Source organism: Asparagus officinalis, chromosome 7 (assembly GCF_001876935.1).
Source record: "Asparagus officinalis chromosome 7, Aspof.V1, whole genome shotgun sequence".
NCBI classification, from domain to species: Eukaryota; Viridiplantae; Streptophyta; class Magnoliopsida; order Asparagales; family Asparagaceae; genus Asparagus; species Asparagus officinalis.
The window spans coordinates 56556747-56579233 of record NC_033800.1 but is presented as its reverse complement, the minus strand read 5'-3'; the positions used below and the strand labels follow the sequence as shown (position 1 = coordinate 56579233).

Sequence of the window (22487 nt, the reverse complement as noted above, 5' to 3'; positions counted from 1 at the left end):
AGAACCAAGATGATATTTGGCAAATACATGAGGGATTTCCATCAAACTTTTGCCTATTCTAAAATCTAAAATTTACAAAACAACAGATCCTTATTATCCGAACAAAAACAGTATTAAAATCTAAAAACATAAAAGCAACCCTCAAAAATCTAAAATTATAATAAACCATGAAATATGAACTTACAAACAAACCCCTCAAAAATATGAAAATTACAAGCAATTCCTAAAAAAATAGAAAATTACACCCTCTCCCCCCCAAAAAAAATTCCTAAAAATTTACAATCAAACATTTGAAAAATCAAAAAAGTACAAATAGCTTCCTCAAAAAAATCTTAAATTAGATACAACCCCTGAAAAATCTAGACGCTAAAAGAACCCTAGCGGGGATGAATAGGGTAAAGTTAATCTAATCCTATTATGATGCCAAATTAAAACTTATTAAGACAATATCCTAGCGATATGATACACAAAGATGTATGCAAGAATAAACAATGAGACAATAGGCGATGTAAACACAAGCACAAGATGTAAAGAATACTGATGCATCAAAAACAATCGCAAACAAAAGATATGATCACAGAGTTCGGTCAACCCTCGACCTACGTCTCCACTCCTCACCTCGAGGAGATCTCCACTATCACTCAAAAATTCTACACAAAATGGTTTCCAATGATCATCGATAACTTTTACAATGCACACGATGTCAATCACACAAGCTATACTTCTCAAAGTGTTGGACTACCCGTATCAACTTCCTCAAGTTGTTTGGAATTGCAACCTCTCCCTAGGATTTACAACCAACACACTCCTCTTGGAATTAACCCTGGTCATTCCCAACCACTCCTCTAAGCGTTCTTGTGTATTACAACGTGTATAACAATAAGTGTGAATAAAGGATTTTGTTCTCTAAACAAATAAGAATGAAATATTAGCATTCTCAATGAAACACTCTCACGGCCCAATAATACTAGATGTGAAATACTAAAGCTAAAGTGGGTGTGTGTGTAAACAATGAGTAAAACAAAATTAAACACAAATAAATATATCAAAAATTATAGAGTAGCTGAAGAGAGGATTTATAAAACTTCTCCATAGCAAGGAGAGAGAGAATTTGAAGATGAACGCCTCAAGAACGAAATTGAGATCCTTCTCTTTGTAAAATTCTTTTTCACATAAATAAACACACTTGATTTATCTCAAAAACTATGAAACAAACTGCCCAAAATCTATTCTTATATTTTCATAACGTTCAAATGGGTATTGAGGGCTATTTATAGTCTCTCAAATAAAACAAATAAAAAACTAGTCGTTACAGTAAAAAGGCATGATCAGTCGACTGGTTGAATATATCGGTCGACTGATCAACTAGTCGTTTGCTAATTCTGGGAAGAATAAAACACAGTCGGTTGACTAAAAAACAGTTGGTCGGTCGACTGACTCTATTTGTCGGTCGACTGATCGACTGTAAAAGAGAATGCTATAAAAAAATACTTCTGCCAAGTCGACTGAAAAATACGGTCGGTCGACTGACATAATGTTCGATTGACTGACTCGAACAACTGGTCAACTAAAAACAAATACAGCAGATACTTGAATTTGCTAAAAAATTGATTTTCTAAATTTTATTTAAAATAGTAAATTAACTCCAAAAGTAGTAAAAGTTGGGAAAATGTTTATACCTATGAAAATAAACATGTTAGAAGAGAAATTTCTAAAATAGCATTTTCCATTTGTGAAAACTCACAATTTTGTAAAACGATCAAAAATACGAGATTATTAAACACTTGATTTTGATGAAATTATTTCAAACAAATTATCTAGAAAGACATTCTAAAAATTCTTTAACAAAGCGAAACAAACAATGAAAGCGATAAATTGAATAACATGTATATGTATAGTTTAAGCTTGAAGTATAAACGCATAAAATAAAACACCTAAAACACAAACACTATACCCAAGCAAATAATCTATATGAAGCTTGAACTTGGTAGTAGGGATGAAGCGCGATAGAGAATCTTTAACTTGAATGACGACGACTTCATTCCAATTTCCGCCAACCTCCAAAGAATGTCATCGTTAACATGCAATTCCATATGCAATTCTATCCAACCTCCAACGGGATGCTTGTGTAGGTAAACTGGTGAAAAAAACGTAAATATTAAAAAACGATATTAGGAATTGTTTATTAATCATCTAAACCAGATTAGATAATAGGCTCATAAACATGAGACCTAACAAAAGCTACAAACTATTTATTAAAATAAATCTAAAACTCACATCTTGCCCCCTCAAAAATTAAACATTGCAAACCTACCCTTAAAATCTAAAAATACAAAAAAAAAACATATAAATTTTGTATTGAAAATTCTAGAATTGAAAGTCTAATCATTCGGAAGCTAGGAAATTGGAATTGAATTATAAATTTCAATTTCTATAATTAAATTCTATAATTTTAAATCAATTCCATGGATTCAAATGCAATCTGAGATAAATCATTCTGCATTTAATGTAATTGTCATAGCCTGGTTCCAAAATGTAATAACTTGGAAAATGACTCAGTCGATAATACAACCATTCAGCCACATTCACACCTCTAGATCATCATGTATATAGATATAAAACTAAAACTGCACCATAGAACATGTAACTAAGACAATAAAAGAAATATATAGATGAAAAGATCTACAAAATGACAGAGTCCAACTACTGGTTGACAACTATACACACATGAAAAGGGAAATAAAAACAATTACATCATAGTCTAGAAAAAAAAAGTCACATGTGACTCAAGAAATAAAAAAAATCTAAACCAAATAACTACCTAAACCAACTGAACTGAAGAACTGATGGACTAAAAGGTGATCACTGCCGTTGGACTTGCTCCTCAAAATATTCTCAATCCTGCGAAGAAAGAATAATTCCCAAGTTTGTGATGCGCGAATGTGATGCCCCTAGTTTCACACGAGGCTGCATCTAAGGTGAACCCAGAGATGTCAAACCTGCCGTGTACCCAACGCTGTGCAACAACACGTTTCACCATCACGGTAATATTTTTCTAGTGGAATCAATAAAAGACAGTGTATGTACAAGCATATATAAAAGAAATGAAAATAGGAAATAGAACATAAGAAATAAATGATCAATACCAGAAGTAATCAAGTCTTAATAGACATAAAAGAAAATGTGTCCGACAATCTGATACAAATGGTCAATAATCTCAACTACAAGAGTCAACTGAAAATACATAAGTTCTCAGCTCTCAAAATGAAATGGAAGTCTAATAATCAACTAAAAATCAATCTAAACAATTGTGGGAGTAGAAACTACTATAAGTAAGTGATGGCGACTATGTTGAAAGTCTGTCAACCTGCGGCTCTCCGAAACTCTGAACCGCCGCCTGAAAAGAAGGAATATCAACAACGTTAGAGCGTTAGCAAGATCATCTCTATCTGCCCCCAAGGGAAGAGCTACTAAATATGATGGAGACTCTACCTATAAGTGCATAGTCTACCTAAATCATTTTACTATGTGCTACATGGGATTTATATTTAGAAATTCACAACATAAGACTGCTACGTCGAGCGAAATAATCCAAACAAGGAAACCCTCATGTATATAGCATGTGCCTTAAGTTGTAAATTTCTAAATATAAATTCCAACTAGGAATAAAATAATAATAAAAAGCAATACCAGAATATAACAACCATCTCCATAAATATCATTCAACTCCTCATACTACCCTTAGTAGAACAAGCAAATACCAATACACAATCATGTGTACCAACGATGTAAAGTACCTCCACAATAAATCATATTAAAGGAAATACAATCATCACCTGTGACTCATGTTATCATTAAGTTTATGAAATCATCTTTCTCTAAAATTCTTCAACTCATCGCACCATTGTGTAGATCGACAAGTAGGTATATCAACCTCTATGCATAAACATGCAGAAACAAAAATATAGGTTCATCGACCTCTGCACACACTCGTGCGAGAACAACGATGCATAATAGAGTGAAGTACATCACAGTCTCATTGTGGTACACTGACTAACGCACTCGGAGTGTAGTCCATCCGCGGCCTCATTGCGGGCACTAACTAACCCCACTCAGCATCCGCAACAAAAGCTAAAAAAACTGTTACTCGTAACGAATGTAAACTATTTGGATACTCCAAACAATGGATTTGTACGTACTCAAACTCAGTACGTGTGCTCCTCGAAACATGCATAAATATTGTTGGCCTCTTTGTTTTGATGATGTTTAACAAACAATTTACTACTAATGTTGTCTGTCTAGTGTTGGTATATTTCTATTTATTATAGACAAACAACGAGTTGGAGGATGGATGGAATAGAGCTTCAACGATCATATCCAATGGAGGTTGGAGGAATTGTGGAGTGAAGCAACGTACAATTCAAGTTAAAGATCAAGTTCAAGCTTCATCCGCATGTGTACCAAGTTGAGCTACAATGAAGATCAAGATCAAGCTTGGGTAATCTAGTTTAGATTTTATATTATGTGTGTTAGATAGTCTAAGCTCAATATCATATACACACATAGTTATTGGATTCTTCGTATATCTATATAGTTATATAGATATACATAAGTTTTGGTTTCTATGTATATATATAGTTATATATATACATGCATGGTTTTGAGTTTTCATGCTTTGGACACACTTGCAAAATACATGAGTTTTCACAAATGGAAATTCAATTTGAGAAATTCTTTTTCTAACATGTTTATTTTCATGTTTATAAACATTTCGCAAAATTTCATCAAGTTTGGAATTGATTTGTTATGTTAATGGAATTTACAAAATCATGTTTTTGTTCGTGCACATGTTCGTGCATGTTTTACAAAACAGATGAGTTTTCATAAATGAGAAGTGGTATTCAAGAAATTCTTTCTTTGACATGTTTATCTACATGTTTAGAAACTTCCCTCAAAATTTTACTATTTTTGGAGTTGATTTACTATGCCCAATTGATTTTACAAAATCATGTATGTCAGCAGTTTTTTAGAAACTGTAAATCTGTGTTCAAACATTTATTTTTCTCAACTGGGAAATTCTTTTCTAGAAATTCTTTCTCTAACATGTTATTTTACATGTCTATAACCTTCTCACAAAATTTTATATTTTTTGGAGCTGTTTTACTATTTTTAATTGATTTTACAAAACTAAAACGCAGTGCTACAGTACCCGCGGTCGACCGGTACGGTCGACCGCCAAACTCTCTGGACGTTACTCAGCTTTGCATATGGCTCACGGTCGACCGTACCGGTCGACCGAAGTTACTGTAGCAGCCAACCGTTACACAGTAACGGCTAGTTGCTGTTTTTTTGTTTTTTAATGGTTTTTTGGGGTTTTTGGGGTTGGTTTCTTCAAGCCTATATATACCCCTTTGCCATAACTATTTTCTATTATCCAAGAGAGTTTTTAACCAAGTTTAAAAGAGTTTTAACTAGGGTTTTAGTTTGGTTTAAGTGTGTTTAAGAAGCTTTTAAGCATTTGGAATTTTGAGTTTGAGAAATCAATTTCACAAGAGCTTGAGGAGATCATCTATTGGTGTTTGGGCATCCAACTATTCTCCTTCTACCTCTTGATCTATTGAGAAGTTTTCTAACTCTTTTCTCTGGCAATTTTATTATTGATTTTTATATTCTTATTATTGCTAGTTTGCTATTTGAGTTAGATTTAATTTTAATCTCATTGTTACACACACCCACATGAGCTTATTGTATTTGCATACATAGTATATTAGGGTTGTGAGAGATTGTAACATTGAGTTGTGCTTCATTGTGTTTTCATCTATTGTAGAGAACAAATTTATATTTGTTACATTATGAGTGTTGTAAGGTTTTCGGTGAGCTAGAAACCGAGTGTGTTGTGAAGTTTTCGGTGAACTAGAAAACCGAGTGTGAGGAGTGAACGTTGTTCGGTGAGCGTTGAAAACCGACACTGTGAGGTGTAAACGTTATTCGGGTGAGCATAGAAAACCCGGTTGTGATAGTGGATTCTCTCCAGGAGTGGAGAGCGGAGACGTAGGACGGAAGGTCCGAACTCCGTGATCATATAGTGTGTTTGAGTTTGATTTGGCGCACTTAATCTTATGTTTATATTTCTTGTCGCCATTGTCCATAGCTCATTATTTATATCATCCACTATCTAGTTTAGATTGTTTACCCCTTGTGTTAGTTTTCATATCCTTGCATATATCATATTGTATATCTCTTTGGTAGGATATATCATCTTGTGTTAGTTTATATATCCTTGCATATATATATATATATTTCATTATATTATCTCATTGTTCATTTTGCTTATCCTAGCTTATATAGTTGTTATATTTCATACTTGCTAGGATAACTTGTTAATTAGGTTTAATTGGTATTTTATTGGATTAGATTAGCATAAGACCCTAATCACCCCCCTAGGTTCTAACAAATATCAGTATAAGTGTCACACTTCACGCTCGCAAATCGAACCCACATGTAAGGGAACAAAGTTCACAAACTGGGCCTGATCAGTCGACCGACAAAGAGCTTCGGTCGACTGATCGGCTGCGTGCACAAGGCCGGAGCACACCCGTTGGTCGATTGACGTTCATTGTCAGTCGTCTGATCAGACCAAAAATGCATGGGTTTGGGTTTGTTGTCTGTTACTCTCAAAACTCGGGTTTTTTATTTATCTATTTGATGAACACTGATTTATAACTCATGAAAACTTAACCAGAGATTTGTTTAAACATGATAATTCATGTAGATTCATAAATCTAGGGTTTAACATCCAATTAAAACCAAACTCTTGTGTTAACTAGGGTATTTAAACCAAATTAAAATGTAATTAACCTGTTAAAACAACCTTAATGATCATAATCATATAAACTCATCGATACAAATTTATACTACTGTTCATAGTATTGATTTAAGATTTAAATATCATAAATTAGGCTCTAACACATTAGTTTAACCCTAAACATGAGATTAATCACAATTATCACATAAAGATTTAATTATTAACTAAGGAGAGCTTTGGAGGAAGATGATCGTGTCTTTCACCACATGCAAAACTCTCAGAAACAAGCAAGACTTTATCCCTCGTCACCAAACGTCGCAAATCTCATCCTCCTCTCGGTGTTTGCTTCACAAAGCTCTCCTGAAAACCCAAATTAGGGTTAGGGTTTGAGAGGGAATGAGAGAGGCTGCTAGGGTTTAGAAAGGCTGATGAAAAGATGAATGTTTTGTGACAAAAACATGTATGTATGTATGTATGTGTGTGTGTGTGTGTGTGTGTGTGTGTGTGTGTGTGTGTGTGTGTGTGTGTGTGTGTGTGTGTGTGTGTGTGTGTGTGTGTGTGTCAGTCAACTAATGTCTGTCATCAGTCGACTGATAACCTCGTCAGACGACTGAAACAACATCAGTCGACTGATCAGAGGCTAATTCCAACCTTTGATCTATTGTGCATGTTTTCGCGTCTCACTCGTTTCTTGTACATGTTTGACACTTGTATACTTCTCATATATACTCTTAATTGATATCAAATCAATTGTTAACGTAATCATTCATCTATAAATGATATTTACCATATTTAAAACTCATTTATCATTATAAGTCACACTATTGTCAAAATTTATGGGGTTTTACATTCAACACCCCCCCCCCCCCAAAAAAAATCACCCCCCCCCCCCCCCAAAAAAAATAATTTCATCCTCGAAATTTCACAATCGTATCTTAGAGATTAATAATACAAGAAAAGCATGATGAGAGAATAATCCAGACAAGAAAACCCTTATGTACACATCTCGTACCATTAGTCCCCATATATGAATCACAAGCAATCATTTACACTTAACTACCAAGAATGCAAATACTTCCACTTAACCCCTAATTAATAGAAATGGTACGTTGGGCAAAAAATCCAAGCAAGGAACCCCTCATATATATATATCATGTGTTCCGAGTGATTAGGAGCTAAGTATCAATACCCTCATTCCAGCGTTAAATGTAAATATGGTTATATAAATAACATGAATCATAAACCAATCATAACTAATCATTTTACCTGCTCAAACAGGTGAGGGTGGTCGCGATGCATGTCCTCCTCGTGCTCCCAAGAAGCCTCCTCAGCTCCTTTCCGATTCCACTGTACCTTCACTAAATGAATCACTTTATTTCTAAGCTTCTTATCCTCCCTGACAAGGATGCAAACTGGAATCTCAATGGTGGCCAAATTTGCCTGAATCTCTAACTCTGATGCATCAATCACCCTCTGCTGCTCCTTATCGCGTAAATGCTTCTTGAGCATCGAAACAAAAAAAATATCGTGTACACCCAAAATCGATGTTGGAAGATCTAGCCTATACGATATGGCTCCAACACGCTCAACAATCCTGAATGGACCAATGTATCTCGGGGTAAGTTTTCCCCATCTGCCAAATTGCTGAACACCCTTCATCAGTGACACCTTCAACATAACATAATCTCCAACCTGAAACTCTAAAGGTCGTCGCCTATGATCTGCGTAGCTCTTTTGTCAACTCTGAGTAGCAAGAATATGCTCTCGAATCAACACTACCTTCTCCGTGGTCTACCTCACAAGTTCTGGCCCAAGCAATAAGTTGTCCTCCGGCTCTACCCAACAAATCTAGAATCTACAAGGCCTCCCATATAACGCCTCATACGGTGCCATAGCTATCGTCGCCTGATAGTTGTTATTGTAGGCGACCTCAATCAATGAAATATAATCCTCCTAGCTGCCCTAGGAATCGATAACACATGCCCGCAACATATCCTCCAACACCTGATTCACTATCTCCGTTTGCCCATCTGTCTGCAGATGGAAAACACTGCTATATAATAACTGGCTACCGAATGAATTCTGGAAGCTCTTCTAGAAATGAGATGTGAAAATTGAGCCATGATCTGATTCAATCATCTCCGGAACTCCATGCAATCAAACTATCTGCCGAATAAAAATCCTCACATAAGTCTCCGCCATATGAATCATCTTCATCGGTAAGAAATGCGTTGACTTTGTCAAGCGATCAACTATCACCCAAATGGAATCATTCCCCTTGCTTGACCTCGGTAATCCTACAATAAAATCCATATAAATATCTTCTCACTTCCACTCATGAATGGGTAAAGGTTGTAGGGTTCCTGCTGGTCTCTGATGTTCTATCTTCACTTGCTGACAGGTAAAGTACTTAGCCACATACTCTAAAATCTCCATACGCATGCCGCTCTACCAAAATTGTCTCTTCAGGTCCTTGTACATTTTGGTTTTGCCTGGATGCACGGTGTACCTAGTGCAATGTGCCTCATCAAATAAATCCTTCTTCAACTACGGATTATTCAGCATGACTAACCGACCTTCATTCGAAGGCCTTCATCTACTCCAATGGTCCAATCAGCCATGAGCTCTTTGAAAATCTCCTCCTTCCGGGTTTGAATCCAAGAGTCCTCTAACTGAGCTCTGACCACTCTATTAGCCCACGATGACTGCACGGCTAAAGATCCTAAAAATGCGCTGCTTCTACTAATCTCTGGTCTAAAATCAAATTGGCTAAGGGTGTGGAGATCTCTGTATAATGAGCATCTCAAAGCTGAAATCTGATGACAACGCTTCCTACTCAACACGTCTGCTACAACGTTCGCCTTTCCCGGATGATACTGAAGCACGAACTCATAATACTTAATGAACTCGGCCCATCGTCACTGACTCTAGTTGAGTTCTTTTTAGGAAAAAATATACTTCAGACTTTGGTAGTCCGTGAACTCAAACTATACTCTATAAAGATAATGTCTCAACGTCTTCAGTGCGAAAACCACTGCTGCTTACTTCATGTCATGTGCGGGATAATTCTGCTCATGAGTCCTCAACTGCCTTGAGATGTAAGCTACTACTCTCTAGGTCTACATCAAAACACCTCCTAGACCTGATAACGATACATCCGTGTAGACAATAAAGGTCTTATCACTGCTCGGGATGATCAACCCCAGCACTGTAGTCAACTTAGCCTTTAAAGTCTCAAATAACTTCTAGCACTCCGAGCCTCAAATAAACTGTACACCTTTTTTCCTAAGGCGTGTTAGCGGCATAGCAATCTTAGAGAAGCCTTGGATGAACTTCCTATAATAGCTGGCCAGACCCAAGAAGCTACTGAAATTACCCTAGAGGGGGTGTGAATAGGGTATTTCCTAATATAATATGATATTAATACCAATTTAAAACTAATTAAAAATTTATTCTTACAAGAATGATATACAACGAATTATGAGCAAGAATATATAATATAAACAAAGGGCGATATAAACATGAATTGAAATACAAAATAGATAGTGCGCAAATAGACAACACAAACACATGATATGATCACGGAGTTTGGTCACTCTCAACCTACGTCTCTGCGCCTCACTCTCGAGGAGAATCTCCACTATCACAATCAGTTTTCAATGTTCACAGAAAACTTTTACAAGTCACACAATCGGATTTCTAGCTTGCCGAAAACTTTCACAACTCTCACAAATGCAATCACACAATACACCCTCTAAGTGTTGGCCTCTCACGTGTCACCTTCCTCAAGTGCTCGGGTTTACCATCTCTTCCTAGGCTTTACTACCGATGCCACTCCTTTAGGAATTGACCCCGTCACTCACCACACACTCCTCTCGGTGTCCTTGTGTTTTACAATGTGATCTCACAATAAAAGCTCAAATACAAGTTTTGTTCTCTATAATGGATGAGAACTCAATGAAGCTCACTCTCAATGTTACAACCTCACAACCCTAATTATACTTAATGTGATAATATTAAAACTTAAGGGATGTGTGTGTTAACAATAAGAAAAATAAATTGCAAACTCAATATAAAATCTAGCTTAATAAAATTGATAATCAAGAAATGAATATATAAATCTAGAATTGAGTTAGCAAAAACTTCTCTGCAACAAGAGTGATGGAGATGAGAATTGAAGCCCAAACAAGAATGAATTATCTCATCTTACTCTTGTGAAAACAACTTCATAAAACAAACTTGAAAACCAAACTTAAACACCCTTAAAACCTTTGTAAACTTATTTAAAACTTTTCTTAGATATCCTCAAAAGTTAGAGGGAAAAGGGGTATATATAGGAGCCCCAAGAAACTAGCAAAAACCACTAAAAACATTAAAAATAATAAAATCTTGGAAAATAGTTGCTACTATACAACAGTCATATTATAAATCGACTTATGACAGACATGAGTCGACTTATGTTATAATGGGTCGACTGATTATATAATGAGTTGACTCAGCAGATAAAAATCACTAACTGCACAACACTTTATAAGTCGACTTGGTACTGTAGCAAGTCGACTTAAAACGTGCATAGAACCTGATATGAACAGTAAATATCAACTTTAAAACCTTTTTAAAAATATCAAATAAATTCTAAAAAATATAAAATTTGGGGAAATATTTATAACATGAATATAAACATGTTACAAAAATAATTTTTTAAATTACACTTTCTAATTGTGAAAACTCATCATTTTGCAAACCAGATCAAAATACGAAATGTCAATACACTTGTTTTTGATATTTTGACTTAAACAAAGTTTTGAAAAACTCTTTTATGGATTTAGAGACGAAATAAAAGATGTAAACTAAGATTATTTAGTCCATAAATCAATAACATAATGTTTTATCAAAAATACACATATTTTGCAATCTTTCAAAACAATAAACATGATTTCAAATCTTGATCTCAATGAAATCATATCAAGCACATATAAACATGAAACGAATATGAGTGTATACAATTTGTATTCATTTGTTTCATATTTATGTGGCTAAACGCTTTAATTTCAAAAAACAAAAATGATAAATATGAAACGTGTATGTATGTATATAAACAAGTATATTTGTTTTATATTTATTTTAACTTGAAAGTTATAAAACCAAAACATGCATGTGTTTGATATATGAGTTTTAAGTATCAACACACAAAGTATAAACACCTATACTAATATACCCAAGATGAAAAAATCTTTGTTAGATTGATCTTGGTTGCGGATGAAGCGATATAGGATCTTGACTTGAATTGCAAAGCTTCATTCCGATATTCTACCAACCTCCATTGAATATGATCGTGTAGGCACAATCCAACTAACCTCTAACGAAAGGATCTTTGTATATAATACCTAACAAGCAAATAAATACTCGACAAATATTATTAGGAATTGTTTATTAATCATCAAAACTAGATTAGATAGTAGGCTCATAAACATGAGACCTAATAATCTCCCCATTTTTGATGATGACAAACAATCTACACAAAGAAATATAACTTATGCATGATATCAAATAAATATACAATTTATAACTCATAACAAAATACTTACAATCCACTTGTTTCTCCCCCTTTGTCAATATCAAAATGGGGAAAATATAAAGAATAGAGAGCAAAAGCTCCCCCTACAAATTAGCATAGGTGAGTATAAAACAAATATAGAGAAAAAGCTCCCCTATCAAAATGCCACATAGAATATATGAAATGAAATACTAGGGATCCTTGCATGATATGAAGAGATTTTTTATATTAATAAATGAGTGGCTAAAAAGTTTGATGGACAACTATTCCCTATCCACTTAAGTTGATAGGAGTCTTGCTCTCTCTCTCTCTCTCTCTCTCTCTCTCTCTATATATATATATACATATATATATATATATATATATATATATATATATATAATATATATATATATATATATTATATATATATACTATAATGCGATTAATGGTATTCCTTGTCATAGAGGGGATTTTCCGCTCCTTGTCGGCGTCTATGTGGCACATCCACCACCATCCTCGTAATAGTAGGCATCAAATCCCACCAACTCACAACACTCTCTCCTACTTATGAGGATGGTGGGATTGTGGGCCACATAGGCGTCAGAGGAAATTACCTGCTCCTATGACAAGGATAGCCCATTAATCTCATATATATATAGTATATAAATATATATATATATATATATAATAAAAAAAATATTATTACTATATATATATAGATATATATATATATATATATCATATATATATCTATATAATATATATATATATATATTTATTATATATATCTGTTTGATGTCCGTGAACACACAGTCGATGAGGTCTTCCGTTGATGATGAAGGCCGGGGGAGGACATAAGAGATGGGCACAGGACTCCTCTTTCGACTCTACGCCCGATTCTGAGCACACGGGGTGGACTGATAGCATGCACATGCAAGAATCGCAGGAGTACGAGGCTAATTCCCCCTGTGGTACCTCCGACGGTCAAGTCAGCCTATAAACTTGAGGAGGGTTTTTTGAGAGGTCCTTGGGCTATTGAGGTCCTTGCAGGGGGTACTCTTATGGAATTAATGATTCTTTTTTAGCAAAGGCAAATTCAGAGGTTTTATCAAGAAGAAGCAGAAAAGAATCCCCCCCTTGATAATCACATTTTATTATAATTTTATACCCTCATTATTTATTTTTTATGAATAAATATACCACTAATCATTGTTTTTATCTTTTAATTGCATGTTAATGAAGAATAAAACTTAAACTCTCATCTCTCAACAAAGGCCCCTTGATTTAACACCAAAGCCAAAAGCAAAAGAATGAAGCCCATGAAGCTAAATAATTTCTTTCAATATTTAATGAAGCATTAAAGCCCAAAATGTCAAGAAAATGTCCAAAAGTCTAATCCCAAAAGCCCAAGAAAAATAAATATACCATCAAGGAACAAATGAAGAAGTTTTGTGAAAAAGAAAACAAGTCATGCAATCTGGATATCTCGGTAATGTTTGGTATTTTGGCCATATCTCTCTCGTATCAACTCGGAATTGGCTGAATAAATATTTTCTGGAAAGCTAAGAACGAGATCTATAAATTTTGTATTTATGACATCTCTGAAATCGGAACATATCATGGACAAATATTCGTATAAAGAAGCACGATCTGAATTTCTGTGCTAGAGAAGTAATTATGGGAAGAATTTGAAGGTTAATGAAGAATAAAGCTCAAGATCTCTTCTTTCAGCAAAAGCCCATTGAATTAGTGAAGAAAATAAGCAAAAGGCCCAAGAATTTAAGCCCAAAAGCTCAAAGGCTAAAAATGATTCCTTAGGGCTTAAGTCTTCATCCAAGGGCTCTCATTCATTGTTGTTTACTATAAATAGGGATAGAGAGTGAGGGGTTGAGGGTGTAAAAATTTTTATAACTCCTTTTGGAGAGGAGGGCTACTCTTAATTGAGAAGGCCTTCTAAATTTGTAATTTTTTGTTACAATTAATAATAATAATTTTTTCACCACTTTAAATATTTCTTCTCTTTGTTGGATGATGAAGATGGAGATGAAGAATTGTTTAGAGGTTTGCATTTCTTTTCTTTTTCTCTTTTATTTCTTTTTTTTATTTTTATTGCTTATTAGTTTAGATTTATTTCTATACTTATAGTTAGATTTTATTTTTTTTGTTAAATAGCCAAGAGGCTAGAACCCTCTTGCCTTAGATTTATTTCATGCTTATAGAGTAGATTTATTTTCTTACATTTAATTCTTGCAATTTATTCTGTAGTTTAGATTTTGCAATTTATTCTGTAGTTTAGATTTTGTAATTTATTTTGTAGTTAGATTTTAATTTCTTGCACTATTCACCTTAAGGCTAGAACTCTCTTGGGTTTAGTTTTTCTTTTTGTTTATTTTTATTTTGTTTGATTCGCCTTTAGGCTAGAACCCTCTAGGGAATCACCCTTTTCTAAGAAGTGGGTTCAATTTTAGATTACCCATATCTATAATTGAATCCACCATCTTTAATTTCTTGCATTTTATTTTATTCTTGAATTTTATTTTTGATTTGTTTCTTAATTTTATTCATTCTTCTTTCTTGCCTTATTGATCACATTTATTCTCAAACACATTGATCTACAAACTATCACTCTCATTATCTCTCCACAATCACATTCACTCATCATTCCTATTTGTCACACACACAACATAAGAACCAATTTTATATTTTCTCCTACAAAAACACCTTCCTCGTGGGATCGATATCTTTATACTATAACTTGACACGGTTGTGCACTTGTAACCTTTTTGGTACATGTTTATGCCACATCACCCCTCCCCTTTTTACCTTATTTTCCCCCTTTTATAGCCCATTGCCTCTGGGAGTTTGTCCCTTCGGCTTTGATTATGCACACAAGGCGGTTGAGGGGTGAGTTGGAGGCTGAGTCATCTTTCTTTTTCTAGGTGTCGGCTGGCGATTGGGAGAGAAGTCATTCAAATACAGGAGAGAGATGTCCCCTCAGCATCCTGGATTTGACAAATGAGGCAGGGCAGTGGATAGGCCCGCTACTCGGTCGTCCTTCCCTCTCCAGATGGCGGTTGGTGATTGGAGGGGAAGTCATTCGAGCCCAGAAGAGCATCATGGCGATCCCAGAGAAGTGACTTGTGAGTAGAATAAGCGGCTTGTGCAAGGGATTTGTCAGAGCGGAGATCTTGATGGGACTAATTAGTGTTATTGTGTTGATTGACATCTGAGGTGAGCTTAGCTGGATCTTATCCCCTTAGTAGAGGCGAGTCGATTCGTGAGTTGTCTTTGTGATTTCCCGACTTGATAGCCGAGTGAGATTCGGGTCGAGTGTATAGTCGAGACGTCTGCTAGAGGAGTCGTCTTGATTACGAGGGACCAACTGGTCCCGCACTTCGAGTCGGTAATGATGACCCTTGGTAAAAAATGACTCGTCCGCTCGACTGGACGATAGACTTGCTCTTGGCTGGGCTTTGGAGTCTCTAAGCTGGTTTGAACCATGGCTATATATATATATCATTAAGGAAAAAGTGTTACAAGAGTCTTAAACATAAATATATCAATAAGATATATCTCAAAAATAAAAATATTCAAAAAAAGATCAAATGTTTAATCAATAAATCCAAAAAAAATTCATACATCATCAAACATAAATCATGATTGATTAATAACACTTAAGGCAAACATAAATCGTATAGATATATTATTATAAAAATGGTGTCTCAATACACAAACATATATAGATTTATGAAATCAAAAGACTGGAAAAACATGAGAATCATGAAAAAATATTTTCAATTGAAAACAAATCATGAGAGCCATGACAATCATGGAATTTTAAATGAAAATTAAATTAATCAAATGAAATCATAAATCAAAATCTAAACAATAATAACATAAAAACATGCTTAATCTACAAATCATCCTTTTTGAAGAAGTGACCAAACAATTAGTAATGTCAAAACATTTTTATGTTTTATCCACAAAGGTTAAAAGAAAAATGCTTAGGATAAAACAAAAACATTATGAATAATATTATTTTTGACAAGAGACACAATCATGCCAAACTCTTGGAGCTTGTTTTAACCCATATAAACTTTAAGCACCCGGTAAACATGATTTGAAAATAAATACCCAATAAATCTGGGAGGTTACTCAAACACAAACCTCTCATCAAAATTAAAGCCAATAAAAATAAAAACAAAAGTATTGACTTTAAAATAAATTGTTTTTAATTTCAAAATTTTCAAAACACGTTTTTCAACCAAGAAATGAAAAATATAAACACTAAAAATCTTGATTTAAAAATCAAAAAGGTTTGGCACCCAAATACTTTTGGTGCCGAAAGATTTAGGAACATGACCTCTATCATTTGAGCTCAATGCATTTGGGTTATGACCCCATTTGGGCGTATTAAGTGCACAGACACGGTCATAGAAATAATCATGCAAATGACCATTCCGATTACAAAATGTGCAATAAAACGGGTGTATTGGTTTATGATGACCTTGTGATTGTGCACAATGAATATTTACAATTGTGATGCCCTAAGGTTCACACAAGGCACCAGTCCTAGGTGAAAGCCGGATTGTTAAACTTGTTATGCACCCACACAGTGCATTAACATATTTCACCAATCACAGTAATATCCTCTAGTAGAATCAATAAGAAGTAAAGGTACAAAACAGGCAAAATGAGACAGTAATATCCTCTAGTAGAATCAATAAGAAGTAAAGGTACAAAACAGGCAAAATGAGGAAGTAAAAATAATAGACATGATATAGAAGGAGAGATAAAGAAGTAAAGGTACAAAACAGGCAAAATGAGGAAGTAAAAATAATAGACATGATATAGAAGGAGAGATATCATAAATAAAAGAATCATGTCTCAATTGAAGTACATTTGATATCTGAAATAATAAAATGTCTCAACATGAATCAACTAAATCTCATACAAAGACACTCTGCCTTTATAAAATAAATACAACTCTAAAGTCTGAACAATGAATGTAACTATATGTTTGGTGGAAAATTTGTAGTAAATAAAATAAAAGAAATTTGATTTATATTCTCTCGATCTTAATTATAATTTGAATTCTGATTACAAAAGAGAGGAGAATTGATATGAATTCTCCCCTTTGTTTAAGTCTGGGTTCTTCACGGTAGCGATGAGATGTCTCTTTCGAATGCTCACGTCGAGTTTGCTTCTCGTTGACCATCCGAACGTCTTGTTTCACTGGAACAGTATCTTCTCCTCATGATTTGACGCTGTGGAGGACTTACGTGGTAAGTTTAAAACTCTGAACGAATTAATAACTCAGAGCGTGTTTAAACTCTTATAAAAGAGTTGATTGATCTTAACCGTAATTGGTTAGACAAGCCAAGCATGAAGGTAGCCCCAAGAATCTGTTGTCGAGAAGATGATTTGAAGAAGCCGATCTCTAGATCTCCAAAATTCCTAAAGATCCAAAGATATCCCCCTCCTCCTCTAACCAAGCTGATCTTTCAGCTATTTATAGGCGATTAGGGGGTGTAACCACCCCTAAAATCGCTTCTTTGTGGGGCTAATGGGATGTAACCACCCCTTAAATCACTCCTGAGTGGAGTTATGATCCCCTCAGATCGTGGAAACGATTTTAAAACCGTTCAGCTCGTATTTGAATGAGTCAAACGCAAAATTTGTGTTCTAACGTGAATTCTGAGTCCAAACGCAACGTCTGGAAGCTCGTTTGCAGCGTCTTGAAGTTGTGTTTGTAGCATTTGGAAGTTGTGTTTGTAGCAATTTAGAAGCTGCATTGGCAGCTTGTTGGAAGCTGCATTGGCAGCTTGGATGCTACGTTTGCAGCAATTTGAAAGCTACATTGGCAGCTTGTTAGAAGCTACGTTGGCAGCTTGAAAGCTACGTTTGGTAGCTTTCGGAGGCTGCGTTTGCAGCCGAACATGAGCTACGTCCATGGGCTTGAACTACGTCAGCGATGGCTGATAAGGAGCTATGTCCGCGATTGAATTGGCGCTGTGTCTTGATGTTGAAACGCGGGGAGGACTTCCTCGTCTTGGTTTGAGGAGACCATTAATTTGTAGCCTCTTTTTGTCAGAGTGTTGCAAAGATCGTCATTTTGCAATCTTTGCTTCAGCTCTTTGATATGTGAGAGTCGTCAGGTTATAACTCTCGCTGTTGATTGTGAAGACTATTGATCAGAGCTTTCATCGGTTATTGTAAAGGTCGTCAGATTATAACCTTTATCAATCTACGTGAAAGTCTTCAAATTATAGTTTTCTAGAAGCCGTCAAATTATAACTTCCATCATCGGTGTTTGATGGGGATCAGCTATCTGCAGTAATTTTTTAGATAGCCTACACTACACGGTGGAGATTCAGCTACTAAGACTGTGCGATGATGACTATGTTACAACTCCGTCATTCTGCGGCTCTCCAAAACTCTGAGCTACCTGAAAGAGATAATTTAAACAAAAAGAACAACAACAAGAGTGTCAGAGTACTACAGTAAGATCACCTCCATCTGCCCCCAGAGGAAGGGCTGCTAGATGAATTGGAGGCTCTACCTATTAAGCATAGTCTACCTAGATAATTTTTCCCATATCTAATGGAATCAATATTTAGACACCTACAAAATAAGACGCAGTATGTCGAGTGAAATAATCCAAACAAGGAAACCCTCATGTATATACCAAATGTCTTAATTTATAGATATCTAAACATTAACACCGAACTAGAGATAAATAATCTAAAGGAAATCAATAATTAGAAACCCACAACACGAGACTGGTACGTCGAGCGAAATAATCCAAACAAGAAAATCCTCATGTATATACCATATGTCTCAATTTGTGAGTCCCTAAATACCAGTTCCAACTCTATGAAAGAACACATCACTCAAAAGAAAATACTCCAAACCTCAACTATATAGAATCGATGTCTCAACTCGAACTACCCTCGAGTAGTTGGTGCAATAATAAAAGAATATATCCCAACTCAAAACACCATAGGCCATATCATGTATGTTACATACCAAAGAAAGTATCCTACTCTTAGGTAATCTAACATGGATGCAAACTACCACTATAAAATATGTACATATGCATCTCCACATGTAATAGTGATACTTTTGTAAGGTTCTTACTCAATCGCTCTACGGCATTAGGTTTTATCTCCCTAATCCGGCTACATGAAATAACGATACTTTTGTAAGATTCTCACAATATCATGTGGATTCAACGTCCTTACTCAATTGTTCTGCGGCAATATGTTTTATCTTCCTATTTTTGGATGATGCATCTAGATGATCGTACAGCGGAGTATAGACATATCAGCCCAATCTGAAAAAATCCCGATCATCTTCGAGTATTGGTACAACCACGGTCTCATTGGAGAAAATATCCAATACTCATAGTGTGTACAGTCACGGTCTTGTGGGGAAACATCCACATCGAGCATCCATAACTGATGAACAATACTTTATTATATGTTATTATACTTTTATCAACTCAACGTGTATCAGAAATCTCAACAGTGCGTGTCAACACAACATAATCTAAGTGTATGTGCACATATCTCGGTGTATGTATCAATATCTGGTATTCACCAACATTCTTGGTGTTAAACAACTCTTAAACATCGTAATACAATAGTACAAAATCGAGAAATTCTCTCGAAAATCAAAACCGTGAAGAATAAACATGCATAGGCCATAAAAGGATTGGCGGTCGACCGCGATAGGGTCCAGGGGTTGCTCAGGCTTCTGCCTGAGACGCAGTCGACCGCTGCTAAGGCGCGATCGACCGAACCCAATATATACAGAAACGTGCAGATTTCTATACTATTGTGTTCGTGTCGTGTTTTTTATGATTCAAACATGTTTAAATCATATTGAAACATACATAAAACATTATAAACTTTAAATCATCAGATCTCTGGGAATTATCAAACACCAATAACATGATTAATTGCAAAAAGAAACATATTTAAACCCTTAAACATGCATGAAACATCATTATGACGATTAATCTTATAAAATCTCAGTTAAACAACATGAAACGTAAAAACATAATAAAATATAAACATGAACAGAAGAAAAATTGTTTAAACATGTTCATCTTACTTAAGTTTCACAAACCTAGGGTTTAAGCATAATTAACTTATATGAAAATTCAACTAGTTTGTAAATCTAGGGTTTAAACATGATTAACAAGATAAAAACTAAAATAATTTCAACCCTGGTGATCATGATCATGTTACTAACATAAACAGCAAGAAAACAAAATAGATCTAACATTGGTTTAAGATTTAACATAAAAAATCTCATTTTTTTCACATCAGCTTAAGCTTAAACATGTAAAACATTGATTTAAACATCTTAAATCATTTATAACTAAGGGTGCAGGTTTGGGTGAAGATGATCTTGTATTAAACTCATGTGCAAGCCTCTGAAACAAACAGCAAACAAATCATAAGTGCAAATAACTCGTTCTCCCTTATCACATGTTGATGATCTCGCCCTTGTATCAGGATCGTGCTTCACAAAGCTCTCAAAACTCACAAGAAATTGATCTAGGGTTTTAGAGGGGAGAGGGTGATTGCTAGGGTTTAGAGATATCATCAAAGAGAGGAATTTTCGTGAAAAACATAGGTATTTATAGAGGCAAATCCGAAACAAACCCGTTTGACCCGAACCAGGAAACCTAGTCTGATTGGGAAAACCATATTCGGTATTTTGGCTGTAACTTTCTCATCCAACCTTAGAATGAGGTTATTTTATATTTGTTGAAAATCTATTGAAGAAACCTACAACTTTGATCTTTTGAGTTTTTACATATTCTAACTAAATCATTGTGTAAAACACGTATCCTCTTAACTGGTCGTTTTTCCAGATTTCAGGCTCGTGTATATAGTGCACGATTTCACTCCTATATTCACATATATACATTGAATTAATCTTAAATCAATTCCTAGTATACTCAAACATCAATAAATGTTATTTATCACTATATAACATATTTATTATTATTTATCAACATATTTTTAAATTCACGAGGTTTACAGCAAACAAGGATGATCTTTTAAAATTATTTTACAAATGTGAAATTCTTTTTAAATCAAAATAAAATTTGGCCAAATGATCAAATCTACCACAAAATCACATTTAAACACATGAGCATGCTTATGTTTAACAATAAGTGCATGTGCATGTGTGTGTGATGATGAAGAAACTTTATGAGATGCACAAGGAGCATTAGCATTCTTAGGTTTGTGTGCATCATGTGTGTGATGATGAAGAAACTTTATGAGATGCACAAGGAGCATTAGCATTCTTAGGTTTGTGTGCATCATAGCAAAATTTAGCTAGATGCACAAGGAGCATTAGCATTCTTAGGTTTGTGTGCATCATAGCAAAATTTAGCTAAATGGCCTTTATGGCCACAAATAGAGCACTTATAAATTTTATTATACATGTGTGCATAGTGTACGAGTTTAAAAGTTGTAGTACATGACTTAGCACACATATCCATAAGTTTTTTATTATTACCAATGCATGTATTAAGAGTTGAATCTAAAGATGAAATACGATTTTTAATGTTATTCAACTCATCATTAGACATAGAAGCATTGACAATAGAAGTAGAAATAACATGATCATATTTGAAAGAATTAAATTCATTTGAAATATTTTCTACTTCTAGCATGACATTTTCTTTCTTATGAGTTAAGCTAGCAACATTTGAGATGAAAGAATCATAATCCAATTTTAATTTTTCATTGTTTTTGTTGATGTGTGTGAACACACAATCGAAGATGGTCTTCCGTTGATGACGAATGTTGGGAGGATAAGAGATGGGGCCGACTCCTCCTCTGACTCTACGCCCGATTTTGAGCGCGCATGGTGGACTGATAGCCTGCACATGTAAGTATCGTAGGAGTACGAGACTAATTTCTCCCGTGGTACCTCCGACAGTCAAGTCAGGCGGTGAACTTGAGGAGGGTTTTTTGAGAGGTCCCTGGGCCATTGAGGTCCTTGCAGGGGTACTCGTATGGAGTTAATGATTATTTTTTAGCAAAGGTAAATTCAGAGCTTTTACCAAGAAGTAGCAGAAAAGAATCCTCCCCTTTTTACCTTATTTTCCCCCCC

The 22487-nt window shown here is 34.9% G+C and overlaps 1 protein-coding gene across 1 annotated transcript; it reads right to left on the bottom strand.

Moving 5' to 3' along the window:
• On the bottom strand, window positions 8063-8464 carry LOC109847180. The gene has a single exon (XM_020416422.1). The coding sequence runs from the start codon at window positions 8462-8464 to the stop codon at window positions 8063-8065; it is 402 nt and encodes a 133-aa protein (XP_020272011.1).